The sequence below is a fragment of the Rattus norvegicus genome, chromosome 13 (genome assembly GCF_036323735.1).
Source record: "Rattus norvegicus strain BN/NHsdMcwi chromosome 13, GRCr8, whole genome shotgun sequence".
Lineage (NCBI taxonomy): Eukaryota > Metazoa > Chordata > Mammalia > Rodentia > Muridae > Rattus > Rattus norvegicus.
In genome coordinates, this window is record NC_086031.1 from 102608206 (window position 1) to 102623171 (window position 14966).

Below are 14966 nucleotides of genomic sequence, written 5' to 3' on the forward strand. Positions count from 1 at the left end.
TTGTTATAGTATATATAATATAGTATTAACATATTATTAATACAGTATATATTCATCCAATCAAATATATCTGCGTATACATAATCACGGCCATATTTGCTGACACTTGTCCCACTAGCCCAAAGCACTGACCACTGAAATTTTGTTCCTTAAAATTTATTTCCCAAATGAATATGTAAACTTAGAGACAACACAAGCACTCTATTATTTCTCTTCTCTAGATAGTGATGTTGAAGCTTAGCTCATTTCTTCTCTGTCTTGCCTTGAAGCAGTGCAGATCTCCATTCTATGGAGTGGAAAGCCGCTATTCACTCTGCTGCCTGTTTGAGTCAGAACTGTAGCTTCACAGTGTCTAGAGTAGAGCTTTCGGGATGCTTGTCTGGGGATGACCCACAAGCTTTCTTCCTCTTGAACCAGAGATGGAAACACGTTTGTGAGGTAGAGGGCAGGGAGGGGAGGGGATGCTCTGAAACACAACTGTAATCAAACCCTCTGCCCTCACACAGGATTTCATATCTGCGTTCATTCCTTTGGTCAATGAAAGTCATGTGACTGAGCCTGAGTCAGCACTTGGAATCTGTAGATAAGTGACTTCCACTGGGGGAAAGAGGATGTTAATTATCTTGAATAATTGTGCATTTAACCATTCTATCTCATTGTAAATTCAATAACGTTTTCTTTATTTCACACATCCATCAAACTGTTATTATGTTTATATTTACATATATTTATTTGTGAGTTTAGCTCATTTAAATAATTGACTACACGAAGTAAGCATTCGACTCAAAGGCTAAGATTCGTCTATCTGTGTCGTCATAGTAACCTAACTATTATGAACATGCTTGATAGAATTGTAAGTTTTCAGTTTCCTCCTAGAGTCCAGGAGAAAGAGAATCATTTTCTATTCATCTTGATAACATGGATAAAAGAGATGTCAAGACTGAGAGAGATGTGGCTGACAACGTCAAATCAAGATGCCCTTCCTTGCCTCACATGTTTTACTTCATGTGAGAAACTTACCTCTCCATACAGACTTACCTACTTGTTGGTCTAAAACACATTTCTTTGTTCTAGAAGGCTTGCACATTTATTGTTTTGGGGGACAGTCATTTGTACAGTCTTTGAATGCTGTGTAATAATTAAAATATTCCAAAATGCATCTTAACTATTTAAATATTTCCATAATCCTTGAGTATTATTTTTCTTTCACCAAATTTCTCAAGTCGCAGTCAACAGTAATATACTGAGATGGAAGGACTGCTCCTCTCTTTCCTCCCTCACACTCTGGCTTCTATTGTCTCCTGGTACTCTGGAGATGCCATTCTGCCCTTTAGTAGAGAGCCAGTGCCACCTTCCTTTCTTGAATTACAGCTATTTTTATTCAATGCCCTTGAGCTATCTAGCTTGAATTTTCACCATAGTAGTATTTGAGAGGAAAGAGAAGATCAAAAACTGCTGGTCAGGCTGAACCTCTCATCTACCTTCTCCTCACCTAAAATCTCAATATAGTTATGAGATACACTTGTGCACGTTGTTAAGTAATGGAATAGGAGGGTGGACCAGATGATGATATGGCCGAGTCAGTTCAAGTTCAGTACCTGTCAGCTTGATACAAGCCTTGTCAATGGCCAGTGGACATTATCTAGAGATGGTAGACAAGATTACTTTGATAGTTAATAGATGTCAGAAGGCCCAGCTCACTGTGGGTGGCACCAATCCCTGCTATAGAACGGTGCTAATCACCAATGACCTTAGGGGTAAGCCAGCAAGCAGCTAGCTCCTTCATCATTTCTGCTCTAAACCCCTGCTCCTGCTTGAGTTTCTACCTTGACTTCCCTCAGTGATGGATTAAAACATGTAAATTCAAACAAATGTCCTCTAAATCGCTTTTGGCCTTGGTCTTTAGTGTTTGTCATAGCAACAGAATGAAGCTAACCCCACCCTATGGAGGTCCTTCAGTTATTAGCCCAGCCCAAAGGGAGAACTTTCGAGTGTTTATAATCCTGGCCTATTGTGCATTACTGCTCGAGTCAGAATCCATCCATCATTTATTTGTTTTTTTGTTTTCGGAGCTGAGGACCGAACCCAGGGCCTTGTGCTTGCTAGGCAAGCGCTCTACCACTGAGCTAAATCCCCAACCCCCATCCATCATTTATTACTATGCTTTGGCTTCTGTTGGGTTCTCAGGTATGCTGCTGATCTCTCTATTATGCCCTGATAATTTTATATTTCCAACGGGAGGAACCAGAGCTGACTGTGACAGTTAGATGTCACTGTTAGGTCCAGCACCTTAAGGGAGAGACCCTCTACACAGGAAGGTCTCCACATACGTGCTGCAGAGGTGGGATCCCAAGATGGGAGCAGGGTCCTAGCAATGCATGTGAAAAAGGTACTGCAGGTCAGCTTCTGAGAGAAGAGAACTGGCTGGTGGGTGTGTGCTCTGCAGAGTCTAAAGGGAACCGCCATCCGCTGACTCTGTCACTCAGCTCCAGCAGGCCAGCTCGCCCACAGAATTTTGTTTTAGCACCTATTGTTAAATTTATTCTTTCATTTTCATAGGATTTAAACAATGATGTCCTTTGGGGTTTTTTTTTCATTTATGTCAAAAACTCGTTTACTTTTAGGGCCCTCTGATAATATTTTCAAACAGATATGATTAGGTATCCAGTTTGGGGGTTGACAGCCTGACTTTTCAGGTGGACAATTTTTGGGACACACTTAAACTTCATTTTATATTGGTCAACAGGATTAAACATAGCAGGTAATATAACTTCAGAGTTCCACTTAGCCTTTAACAGGGTATATTTAAACCCATCCAGTAGGGCCATCCCAACACACTGCTGTATTTAATTTCCTGGCTGTATTCACTGTGTCATAAGTGATAATGAAAGCAGATGTACGTTTATCAGGAAGAGTCAACAAAACGGCAGCCCTGACTAACCAGTGCCATTCACATCTCCAGGCATCAAGGCCAGCTTCTGGACAAGGGTGCCTGAAGGGCTGATCCTCCTGGCACTGCACCCCGACAACCAGGAAGAGTATTTCGCCCTTCAGTTGAAGAGTGGCCGTCCATACTTTCTTTACAACCCCCAGGTAAATTACTAGGCACAATAGTTGGCATTCTTGAGAATGTCAGTCGGATGCCAGGTACTAAGATAAATGTTCATAGGACATCCTCATCTGAGGTCCCCAGGGTTTCCAGAAGGCGTCCTGCCTTGTCTACAGCAGAGTTTCTCAAGCTTTCTCATGCTGTGACACTTTAATACAGCTCCTCAGGCTGAGGTGACCCCAACCATAAAATTATTTCATGGCTATGTCATCACTTTGATTTTGGCACTGTTATGATTCAGAATGGAAATATCTGATATGTGACCCCCACGGGGTCACAGCCCACAGGTTGGGAACCACAGATCTGTGTCCTACCAATGAGGAAAATGAAAATTATAGACAAGGAACTCACTGTACACAGTCCAAACAGCAGAGTCTCTCCCAACTGCATTTATTCTACTTAAAGTTAGTATGCCTCCCTATGATGGTTGAAAATGGATAGCTGCAATGGTATGTGACTGGGATTTTGTCCTTCAAGAGGCTGGGGCTCAAGGACTGCTGTGGGTGGGCGGCCAGCCTTGGTGCGTAGTGAATTCCAGGCCAGCCTGGGCTACAGGTGAGACCTTGACACAAAAATAAACTAACAAATTATTTAAAACAAATCTGGACAGATTTTCTTCAGAGAATAAATGATGACTTTGTTTTCTCTCAGGCCTGTGTTCTTCTCCCTTCCCTTTGTTTTACCCTTAACTCTTTTTACTTAAGTAGTTAAGTACTTAACTAGCAAATATTTAAGTGTAGTTAAGTACTGCTTAACTTCTTGTTTCAGATGCAAAAAGTTTTAAATGGATTGATATGGTCATAGCCCTGGGAAACAACCTAGAAAGTTTGTAATGAAATGATTAATTTAAAATATTCTGTGAATATTTAGAAAGAGATGTTTGAGGTCACATGAGCATGAAATGGAAGCTTCGGTTAGAGTGGTCAGTCTCCTCAGGAAGTTCTAGTGGCCATTAAACATTAGGCAGCACACTCAGCCTGTGAGTGATTTACCAAAAAAGACTATTTGCTCTCCATTTGCTTAAGCCTTCCCTCTAAAACCAGCGACTGAGGCCATGAACAATACTTCTAAATAAATATTTTATGTGCTGTTATCAAAACTACTGAGGCTTCCCCATGCTGTGTCCAAGGTATACTAGGATCCTGGACTAAGAGCTGTGGGGGAGGGCCTCAGACTCTTGCAACCTGGAAACCTGGTGACCTGGGGGAAGATCTGGGCCTCAGATACCCAGTGACTTTTCAGGAAGAACCAGGATGAGAAGAACCCAGGCTTGAGCACCCACTGACCCAAGGGGTCACCTTTTGGATCAAGTATGTCTTAGGATCCTGCTATGCCCAGCAGGCTGGTGGACGGGGGTGGGGGATTTTCCTGCTTAGTGGAGCAGAGAACGGAGCACATGCCAGTAAAGGTTGCTTCATGCTGTCTTCGAAGTGGCCCGATAGGTCCTGAGCTTGGGAATTAGATGACCTTTGGGACAAGAACCACTGGATACCCTACCCATGCTAAAACTGCAGCTTCTTATTGGAGAGAGAGAGAGAAAGAGAGAGAGAGAGAGAGAGAGAGACAGAGACAGAGACAGAGACAGAGACAGAGACACAGAGACAGACAGAGAGAGACAGAGACAGAGACAGAGACAGAGACAGACAGAGACAGACAGAGACAGAGACAGACAGAGAGAGACAGAGACAGAGAGATAGAGAGACAGACAGACAGAGACAGAGACAGACAGACAGAGACAGAGAGGCAGAGAGACTATGCAGATAAATAGCATCACCAGCAAACCCAATCGCTAGGGAGACAGGGAAGCTGCAGCTGCCAGGGGAGGCAAGGCAGATGGTAGCTATAGACAGAAATCAGCACACTAAAGTTGGTTCAATTACAGAACTGAGAACATTAATTTTTTTTTCCTTTGAACACTTTAAGGAGATCAATTAGAGAAGAGATATTTTTAAAGCTTACCTTGGTAAAACATAAAGTTGGAGAAAGTTGCAGAACAAGAAGTAAAGGAGGAATAAGATAAAAATAATATAACATTTTAAAATGTCTGTGTTGATAAAGGGCCTCTTATGAATTTATTGAAAAACCCGAGCAAATCCCAGTCAGGATTCAGCGGGTGATCCTCGTGCCAGCCATACATCTTCTCTACCCAGAGTTCTGCGTGTCTGAACCCAATCATGGACACATTGATGAGGTGTGTCCCATTACATCCCATTTCCCAGGGGAGCTTTCTAAGCTTCCCCCAAGGTCGCCTAGTCACTAAGTGGCAGGATTTAAAACCATGCAACCTAGGTCTACATCTAGGGAGGCACTCCCATAACTTGGGGAGAGACTGAGGCAGGAGAATTGCCAAGAGTTTAAAGTCAGCAGAGGTTTTATGAGACGCTGCCTCTCAAGAGAAAAGATGAAGCAAGCATCAAGCGGTCTCCAGGACGGTTTAGCATCGAGCGGTCTCCAGGATGGTTTAGCATCGAGCGGTCTCCAGGACGGTTTAGCTTTCGTTTGGTGCTTCTTTTCATCAACAAACAAGGATGCTTCTGAATATTCAGAAACGTAGGACAAATGGTGGCCTCGGGCTACTATATGGAAGGGCACTGTGGGTAAAGCCTGGGAACTGAGGGTGAAAAGCATCTAAAAATATCCCAAAGAGAGGCCAGGATAAAGGGTAAACCTCACCACTTACCTTAACCCCGAGTATCCAGAGGGTGTATAACCAGTGGTGGGTTTTACAGGCAGAGACCACCTTCAATACGGAAGAACGTTAAAGCATGGAAGAAATGAAGACAATGGCAAAGCACAAAGGAAAAAAAATCAATAAATAAGATTAGCTGTAGGGGACTGGAGGACAGAACAGAAATATTTTTAATGTGCCTGCTTAGCACATAGTTAGGAACTCCATCACCCTGATGCCATTTTTCCATAAGATAAAGAATGATCATTAAATAAAAGTTTTCAGAAAACACACGGATGAACATGCTGGGTGAAAGGAACAAAATGCTAAAGTGTAAACCTCCTCAGGATCCGGAGGAGAGCAGTGGAAGCGAGCAGCAGGCACAGGAAGAAGAAGGCTGAGGAGGTGGAAGCCTGGCTTTGCTGCACACCCTTATCTGGGGATTTCTGAGAAGCCAGGTGGAGAAAGCCCTGGCCATTTCAGCACTTACCCCAGAGGCTCTAACGGGAGCAGAGAGGCTCTCTTAAGGGATGGCAGTTCATCCTTGAAGCCACCAAGTCAGTCAAATGCCATCGCCATCCTAAGTCAGACCAACTGTTTTAGACCACAGGATAGAAGTGGTGTTGAGTGTTTGTGTTTTCCTGTATAACTGGTTAAGAACTTACAGGGCAAAGAGGAGAGTTTAGTGAGTTAAAATACTTGCTGTGCAAATTCAGGGCCTGAGCTGGGATCCCCAGTATACGCATCTAAAGCTAGTGTGGTGGGAGCCACTGGGGAGACAGGTGCATGGGCCAGCCAGCCTAGCAGAATCTCTGACTCCAGGTTTAATGAGAGACCCTGTCTCAAAACAGAAGACAGAGGGTAATTGAGGAGGATGATACTGTACGTTGACCTATGGACATACATGCACCTGCACACATGTGTGTATACTCACATAAGCACATGTATGTGACACACATGTATACATGCATATACATACACAAGCACATGTATGCAGCACATATGTGCACATGCATGAACACATACTTACACAAGCACATGTATCCACACACATGTGCACACACACACATACTCACACAGGCACATGTATCCACATACATGTGCACATGCACACACACAGAGAATTTTTTAAAAAAGAGAACTTGAATCAGGCTCTGGGATTAGGCTCTGTGACACAAACATGAAAAAGTGACAACCAGCAGGCCTTCCTAGACGAAGAGTTTTGTAATAAACACATGCACGGACACGCCCACATCCTTAAACATACGAGGCAAAGCATTTGGAGAATGAAAACTGTATGACTCCAGCTCTGAATGCCAACACCCCGTCTCTTTTGATGTGAGTCCTGCTGCTCTCTTTGAAACTCTAGGGTCCTTGAAGACTGCAGGGGATGAAGGGACCAAACAATGCCACCCCTCACTCAGCCACATGACTGTCATGATCCTGAAGGTGATGCCAGGAAGCTCTCTGGAGTCCCATCAGGTAGACAGGCTGGCTCAAGTCACAGTGGCAGAGAAACCTCCCATCCCTTCTGCTCTCTTGGTCTTCTCTTAGCCCAGCTGACCCCGCTGGCACCTGGCCAGCAATTCTGCCCCTGCCCCACACAGCTTCATCCTAAGTGTCTACTGAGTTGGCAGATACTGGCCAAATACTAAGAAAACCACGCTAGTAAAAGTGGAAGTTGGTGGAAAAAGGAGGGCTCAGCGATGCTGGATAAGCACATTTCTGTCTAGAATAATAATCGGTCCGCACGAGGCAAAAGCTGTCCATTTTCAGCACACTGACAATTCACTTACTTTTGAAAATGTAAGGTATTGGTTAAGCAGGCTTGCCCCGGGTGTATTTGAGGAGATGTAATCAGATAGATTATACTAAGTGCTCCCGGGCCAGGAGGCAATCCAGGAGGCAGCAAGCCCCAGGTAGCAGGGGCTGTACCGTCACCCACCTCTAAGGAATTCGTAGCTAATGCAGGTTAACTGGACATGTCCGCCAACTGCATAATGAAGACCGTGCTTATTTTTAGACGAGTATTGAAACTGCCAAGCAGAGAAAATCCGAACAGTCTCCATTTGTTTTGTTCTCACTTTCGGGTAAGAAACTGAAGACAGATTCATATGGGAATTGAGAGGTAGCTCACATTTAAAGGGGAAGGTACGTTTGTTTTGTGCACCTGATATTGACATTATAATTACATGTGTTTTAAGTACTTTAAGCATCACTTTAAGTCATTATTTCCCTCTTCTCTGGGAATTAAGACAAGGTTGCCTCATGAACTCTGCATTGTTCCCACCGCGATGGTAATTATATGCTTAATGTGTTTTTCTTATTGGACTGCCACTGCTCTATCCCAGAACCCAAACCTTGGAAAATGTAGATGCAGGCTAAACACCTCGTGACAGGTTATCTGGTTAAATGTTATATCCCTGTGACTAAAACTGTACCATAGCTGAATCAGACCATCTGTTTTCTGAGATGAGACTTCTGACTTTGATCCCAAGGTGATAGGCTACTACTTAGTGATTTTACGTCATTTGCTAGATGCGTTACTTGTCCCACAATAAGCTGTGGTGGAGATTTCTAACTGATTCTCTCTGAATCCATCCACCAGGATTTAGTTTTGAATTTGGAAAAAAGGACATTTTCCAGGAATTTTAAAGTTACTGTCTACCACGCAATTTCAAAATAACTTCTCTTGAATGTCTCCAGTTTTAAAACGGCTTAATAACCCTGAAAGTTTAATTGCTTGAATAACTGTAAACCCTCCATAGAGGGAGACCATAGCTTCTCTTCTGTGTATCCAGAATGCTCCATTGGCTAAATATTCAGGGAGAAGAAAAGATGTTATTAGTGATAGTTAAAACTGAAAATGTGCATCCCAGGGAATGCTGGAAATAATAGTTAAGAGATAAAAGTGAGGGATGGGAGGGAGGGTCCACCAGTTAAGAGCACACACTGCTCTTACAGAGGACCCCAGCACCAGCATCTGGTAACTCACAACCACATGTAACTCTAGTTCCAGGGAAACCTGATCCTCTGGCCTCTGAAATCACACACACACACACACACACACACACACACACACACACGCCCCCCCACATGTATATGCACACACACGCACACATGCATACACATGCACATGCTCATGCAAACACACATGTGCATGCGCATGCACATGAACACTCTTGTACATACATGTGCGCGCACACACACACAAACATATGCACATGCTTTATAATAATAAAAATAAAGCTTAAAAAGAGACCAAACTGAGAAGTGAATTGCAGCTCTGATTTCTACAGTTTCACGGGGTCTCTAAAAGCCACAGTGTTCTACTCCTTTGTTTGGCTTCTTCAGTTTTGCAGAGACTTGATGAGGTGGTATTTTACTGTCTAACTCTAATGTGTCCCTTCCGTATTCTAGACTCAGTGGCATTCACAGAAAATACACAGCACGTTACATATTCACAGACAAGGAGCCTTTGAAAGTAAAACTTAAAAAATGATTCTGATCAGACTGTAATTGCTATGCACGACATTTTCCATGCACAATACCTGATCCTATTGCAGAATTATTATTATGGGGACCTTGGCATCCTCACCAACGAATGCCACACGAAGTTTCTCTCAGACTTGAAGCAAGTTTGCTGCACTCTGCTACAGGATACCCCAGTGGATCTGCAACCCATCAACATGATTCCTGGTGGCGAGGACTCTCCCTTGCTTCCGATGATTGCCAAACAAAACGTGCAGAGCCTCTGCCTCAGACACCTGATCTTTAAAATGCAGAACCGTTTGTAACAATTTTAACGCTAACTAAGTACACTTTGATGAGACAGCGTTTAATAAAATGCTCGTTAATTTCATCATTAGCGAGGGTGTGCTCAGAAGTGAGCCAGTTTCTTATGTCACACCCAATTAGCATCCCATGCCAGTAATCCCATTAGTATTGTTGAATTCACTAATGGAAAAACTAATGGGCACGCTACCAGGGCACATTAATTGGGCACGACACCAGTTCTGGTTTTAATTATTAAACTACGATAATGAAATGTGTGTTTGTAAAATATTAAAATGTTGAAATAGAGTTGAGGAAAATAAAAGAATAGGTAGGAAAAAAACCGAGAAAGGAGAAGAGTCTAGGATTAGAGATAACTTTGGAAATGGTCATGGGTCTCGCTGCCCAGGTTATCTACAGAAGTTGGGATTGTCCATGTAAGAAGGGACAGCTTGTGCTGGTGGGGAATTGGATGCTCCTTTTGGTCGGTTCTGTTGTTGCTGCTGCTGTTGTTGTTTTAATATTAGTAACATAAGTTTCTCTTGTCAAGTATGAGTCTTAAGAAGGGTTAATTGAATGTACAGAATGGGTGTAGTCTATCTTTAGGAAAATATCAACAGAATGTTTTGCTTAGGAAGCTGTGGTTGATGTCCTGTGCTCAGGCTTGTAAATCTATCAGAAGAGAATGACTGACTTGTTCTCTTAGGTAAAACAATTGACTAAAATTGTTAGCATTTGGTGGAACATTCTAGGTACTTAGGACAATTATTGTATTTTATAAATATCAGTGTTTGCCTGCATGGGTCTGTATCCGGATGTGTGCAGTAACTAACGAGGCAGGAAGGGGGCGCAGAGTCCCTCAGAACCGGAGTTGCAGACGGTTGCCAAGTGCCGCGCGGATGCTGAAAATCAAACCCAGGTCCTTTGTAAGAGCATCCGGCGCTCTTAACCCAAGCTCTTCAGTCCTGATTCAAGATTACTTTTTAAAAATATGTGTGCTGCTTAAATAATTCTTGCTAGTAGTGTCTAAGAACTCACAAAGGCTTCGTATTTGATTTTTCTTGGGTAAATCAACCTCAAAACTAAATATCTTCCTTAGGTTTGGAGGGGTCTGCTCTCTTAGTCATGATGGTAAATGCTGGCTAACAGGGATGGGGTTTCTTGTATGGATTCTGACTTACACATGGCTCTCTGTGCTAGTGCTAGTGTGTTTCCTCTCTCTGCTTCCTCACCCTTGCCTCCTTGGTTAATCTTGGCATCCGCTGTTCACTGCCCTCAAACTCAAGAACTTGTTTTTCACCATGTTATTATGACCACACTAGAGCTACAAATGTCAGATTTTTAGGCTACAAATCATTAAATACCAACCTTAACTCTGCATCTAAGTTTAATAAATTCTCACTTTAACATAGGTCACCTCCCATCCCTTCTTTCAGTGCACATTACGGAATTATTCATGAAGAAAGGGGGAATTTCCGGATGCTTGTCTATTGTTAGAATAAATTTTCATTACTTTTTGCAATTTTAAATCCTTCTCTTTCACTTTACAATTTTCCTTGAACAATCAAATGTGGGTACAAGTACCTAAAATGCCAGTGCCTTTGTAAGAGTCTGGTCTGGAGCCTTCTGTTCATGTTAGGTCACCATGGTTTTCAGACGTCCACCACAGGGTGGCCATGGACCATTAGTAGACGCCAACTTACATGCTGGATAAATGGAAGAGTGGCTGCTTTAAGTTGGGATCGTAATGCAGGAATCTGAGAACCGGTTTAAAGCATGTATATGGTGTCAGTGACACCTGAATGTGAGCACCCACTCATTTGTTCATTCATTTATTCACTCACTCATTCGTCGTTCATTCACTCTCTTAAGGGATCACTAGTGGAAGTTACCACAGCTGATGATCACAGTCAACAATACAGTGACGGACAGTGGCATGAAATCACAGCAATCAGACATCAGTCTTTTGGCCAGATCACTCTTGATGAGCAGTACACAGGTAAGGGCTGCGTGTGCGTGTGTGTGTGTGTGTGGGTGTGTGTGTGTGTGTGTGTTTGCCTGCATATGTGAATCTCACACTGATTTCTCCATTCAGTTCCACACTAGTCCCCATGAGATCTGACCCTTAGTTGGTCTTAGCTTTCCCACTGGTAAACTCTGGCCATCAGCTCCTTGTCCAGGTAGGACTCCAGTAAAGCAGGGAAGGATATGAAATCACTCCCAGCCGTTCTGTACTTTCTGCATTCTTCACACCACGCAGGGGCTCCTGATTGCCCAATGAATGTTCCCTTTTGCCTCCAGAAAGCAAGCAAGGAAAGCAAGATCTATGTATAAAATGAGAGAAAAAAAACAAGCCTCAGAAATGGTAACTAACTCCTCCTAGTTCCTGCAGTGGGGAGGCAGGACCCTGCCCACATACCCGGGGTTTACATTTGACTATGGTTTTCTTCCCAACTGGCTCTGTCTTCCATTTTCATCCAATGGCATAGGTGTTCACGGATTCACTTAGGCTGTAACTGATTCTAATGGGCTCCTACTATGTTCTACTACTGTTCTCGATGCTCGGATAACAGAGAGTAAACAGAGCTTTGTAGTGGCTGTGGTGTAGATGCAAGTGGCAGAAGGTGACAATAAATAAAAGTATAAAGTCATAACAAGTTAGGAGAATGTAAAAGCAGGACAGGTAGGTGTTATCTGTGTTGATAAGGCTTTAACTCAACCAGACCCTAGAGACTCAGGTGGTTGGCATGGGGCCATTGTCATAAAAGGTTTGTGCATTGGGAGCAGTGTTAAGTTTGACTCAGGACTATTGGGTAAGGAATTTCTTATAACAGTTGAGCAGAAATGAGAGGCCAAGAAAGGAACCATGAAAATATCTAGAAAGTATGTGTTGGGTCAAAACAAAAAACAGTGGACATCAGGCCTGGATGAAGGAAATGGTGGGTAACAGACACCAGGGATATCAGAACACTTTGTTACATGTTAGGGTCCAACAAGGAGGCCAGTTTGGTAGCAGACAGGAAGAGGTTTCTGATGAGATGCAGGCTTACAGCAGATGCCTATCTGGGAGATCTGGGAGCTAATAGACAAGGAGGTAAAGAAGAAGCAGGAGAGCTGGGTACCACAGATCTGCGATGGCTTTCAGTCTGGGGATTATCTCCTCTCTTACAGACTCCTCAGCTTCTCTGAACGGAAGCTCCGTGACGGGAGGCTACACCAGACTGTTTGTAGGTGGGCTGCCACAAGGTCATACCATCCTCCAGAAGAGGCCTGGTGAGTTTCACAGGAAGTGGAAATACATATTATCCTAGTGTTACTGTGGCTGTGGCTGTGAACTGAACATCCCAGCAGCACAGCTACTGGGAAGGAAGCTGGGAAGGAAGCTGGGAAGGAAGCTGGGAAGGAAGCTGGGAAGGAAGCTGGGAAGGAAGCTGGGAAGGAAGCTGGGAAGGAAGCTGGGAAGGAAGGGTGTGTTTAGCGCGCAGTTTCATGTAAGAGTACATCCCTGCAGGGAAACCATGGCGGGAACGTAGAGCACTTGGTTATGTAGAGCTGTTGGTTACATCCCCAGCCAAGAGCGGAGAGAGGATGAGTCCATACCTACTTGCTACTTAGCTCACCACCTCCACTCTTACACAGCCAAGGAATTACATCCAGGGAAGGTGCTGCCCACAGTGGTAATGTCTTCCCATATCAAGCATCAATGACCTTCAGGGTCAATGTCCCTTCTGCAGATGTGCCCAAAGGGCAGCCAGCTCGAGATAGTCATTCATTAACACTCTTATCAGGTGATTATAGATTGTATCAAGTCTACAATTAATACCAACAAGCATAATGTTGTACTTAAAACTTTAACCACAATCTATTTACAGTACTTAAAAGTATCAAGAGATATTATTTATTTCATATATCTCACATATATGTTAATTTTTAGCCCTCTTCTTTCTCAGAGCAACTTCAACCGTTCTATTTACCTTGTCAATGTCAAGTTCTTACTATTCAAAATGTTTATTATGGGCTGGAGAGATGGCTCAGAGGTTAAGAGCACTGACTGCTCTTCCACAGGTCCTGAGTTCAATTCCCAGCAACTACATGGTGGTTCACAACCATCTGTAATGGAGATCTGATGCCCTCTTCTGGTGTGTCTGAGGACAGCTACAGTGTACTCACATACATGAAATAAATGAATAAATCTTAAAAGAGAGAGAGAGAGAGAGAGAGAGAGAGAGAGAGAGAGAGAGAGAGAAAAGGGCAATGTTGTTTCTTTTTTTAAAAAAAGGTTCATTATGCTTTTGCCAAAATGACTTATATTATGATTCATATAATTTCAGAATGTGTGTAGAGATTTTTTTCTAAGACTTTTAATCCAATGGAAATAACACAGGAATGGAAAACTTGACTTCCAGATGTCTGAGGAACATTCCCAATGTATTGTGTGACAGTCCTAAAAGAAGTTATGGATGGATGATCCTAATCCAATCCTCAAAATTCTATAATTAAGATATTGGGGCTGGAGAGATGTCTTAGTGGATAAGAGTATCCTTCATTCTTTCAGAGGACCTAGATTCTATTCTCAGCACCCACATGGATGCTCAAAATCTGGCATCCTCTTCTAGCTTCTGTAGGCAGTGTGACCACTCGATGTGCACACATACAAATACAGATATAGAACGAGATATAGAAATAGATAGATAGATAGATAGATAGATAGATAGATAGATAGATAGATAGATGATAGATAGGTATATGATAGATATAGAAATAGATATAGATGATATAGGAATGGATGATAAATAGCAGATGATGGTAGACAGACAGATAAATGATAGATAAATGATAGATGATTGAGACATAACGATAGATAGATGATAGATAATAGATAGAGATGATAGATGATAGATAGATAGAAAGATAGATAGAAAGATAGATGATAGAGAAAACACCACTACATATAAAATAACAGGAAAGTAAAGCAACTTGGGAAGAAAGTGGTTTATTTCCGCATACAGTTGTAGACTGTCATATAGGAAAGTCAGGGCAGGAACTAAAGCAGAAGCCATGGTGAAATACTGCTTGTTGACTTCTTCTTCACAGCTTATTCAATTGGCTTTTACATTCCAGGACAACCTAGCTAGGAATAGCACTGTACAAACTGAGCTTGACATTTCCACATCAATAATTAACCAGGAGAATACTACACAGGCTTGCCTATGGACCAACCTCATGAAGGCATCTTCTCAATCGAGATTCCTCCTCTCAGATGACTGTAACCTTTACTAACACACACACACACACACACACACACACACACACACACACACACACACCTTACTTTCACCGCACAGAAACATAACTCCAAAACGAAACTAATGAGAGGCTGGCAAGATGGCTTTGCACATGAAGGCTTTTGCTGTC

The 14966-nt window shown here is 42.8% G+C and overlaps 1 protein-coding gene across 1 annotated transcript in view; it reads left to right on the top strand.

Annotated features, from left to right (window-relative positions):
- Window positions 1-14966, top strand: part of Ush2a (usherin) — a 666448-nt gene that overhangs the window by 239423 nt on the left and 412059 nt on the right. The window contains exons 21-23 of the mRNA NM_001302219.1: window positions 2963-3093; window positions 11424-11550; window positions 12723-12824. Of these exons, the coding sequence (NP_001289148.1) occupies window positions 2963-3093; window positions 11424-11550; window positions 12723-12824 (360 nt within the window). The remainder of the gene's footprint in view (window positions 1-2962; window positions 3094-11423; window positions 11551-12722; window positions 12825-14966) is intronic.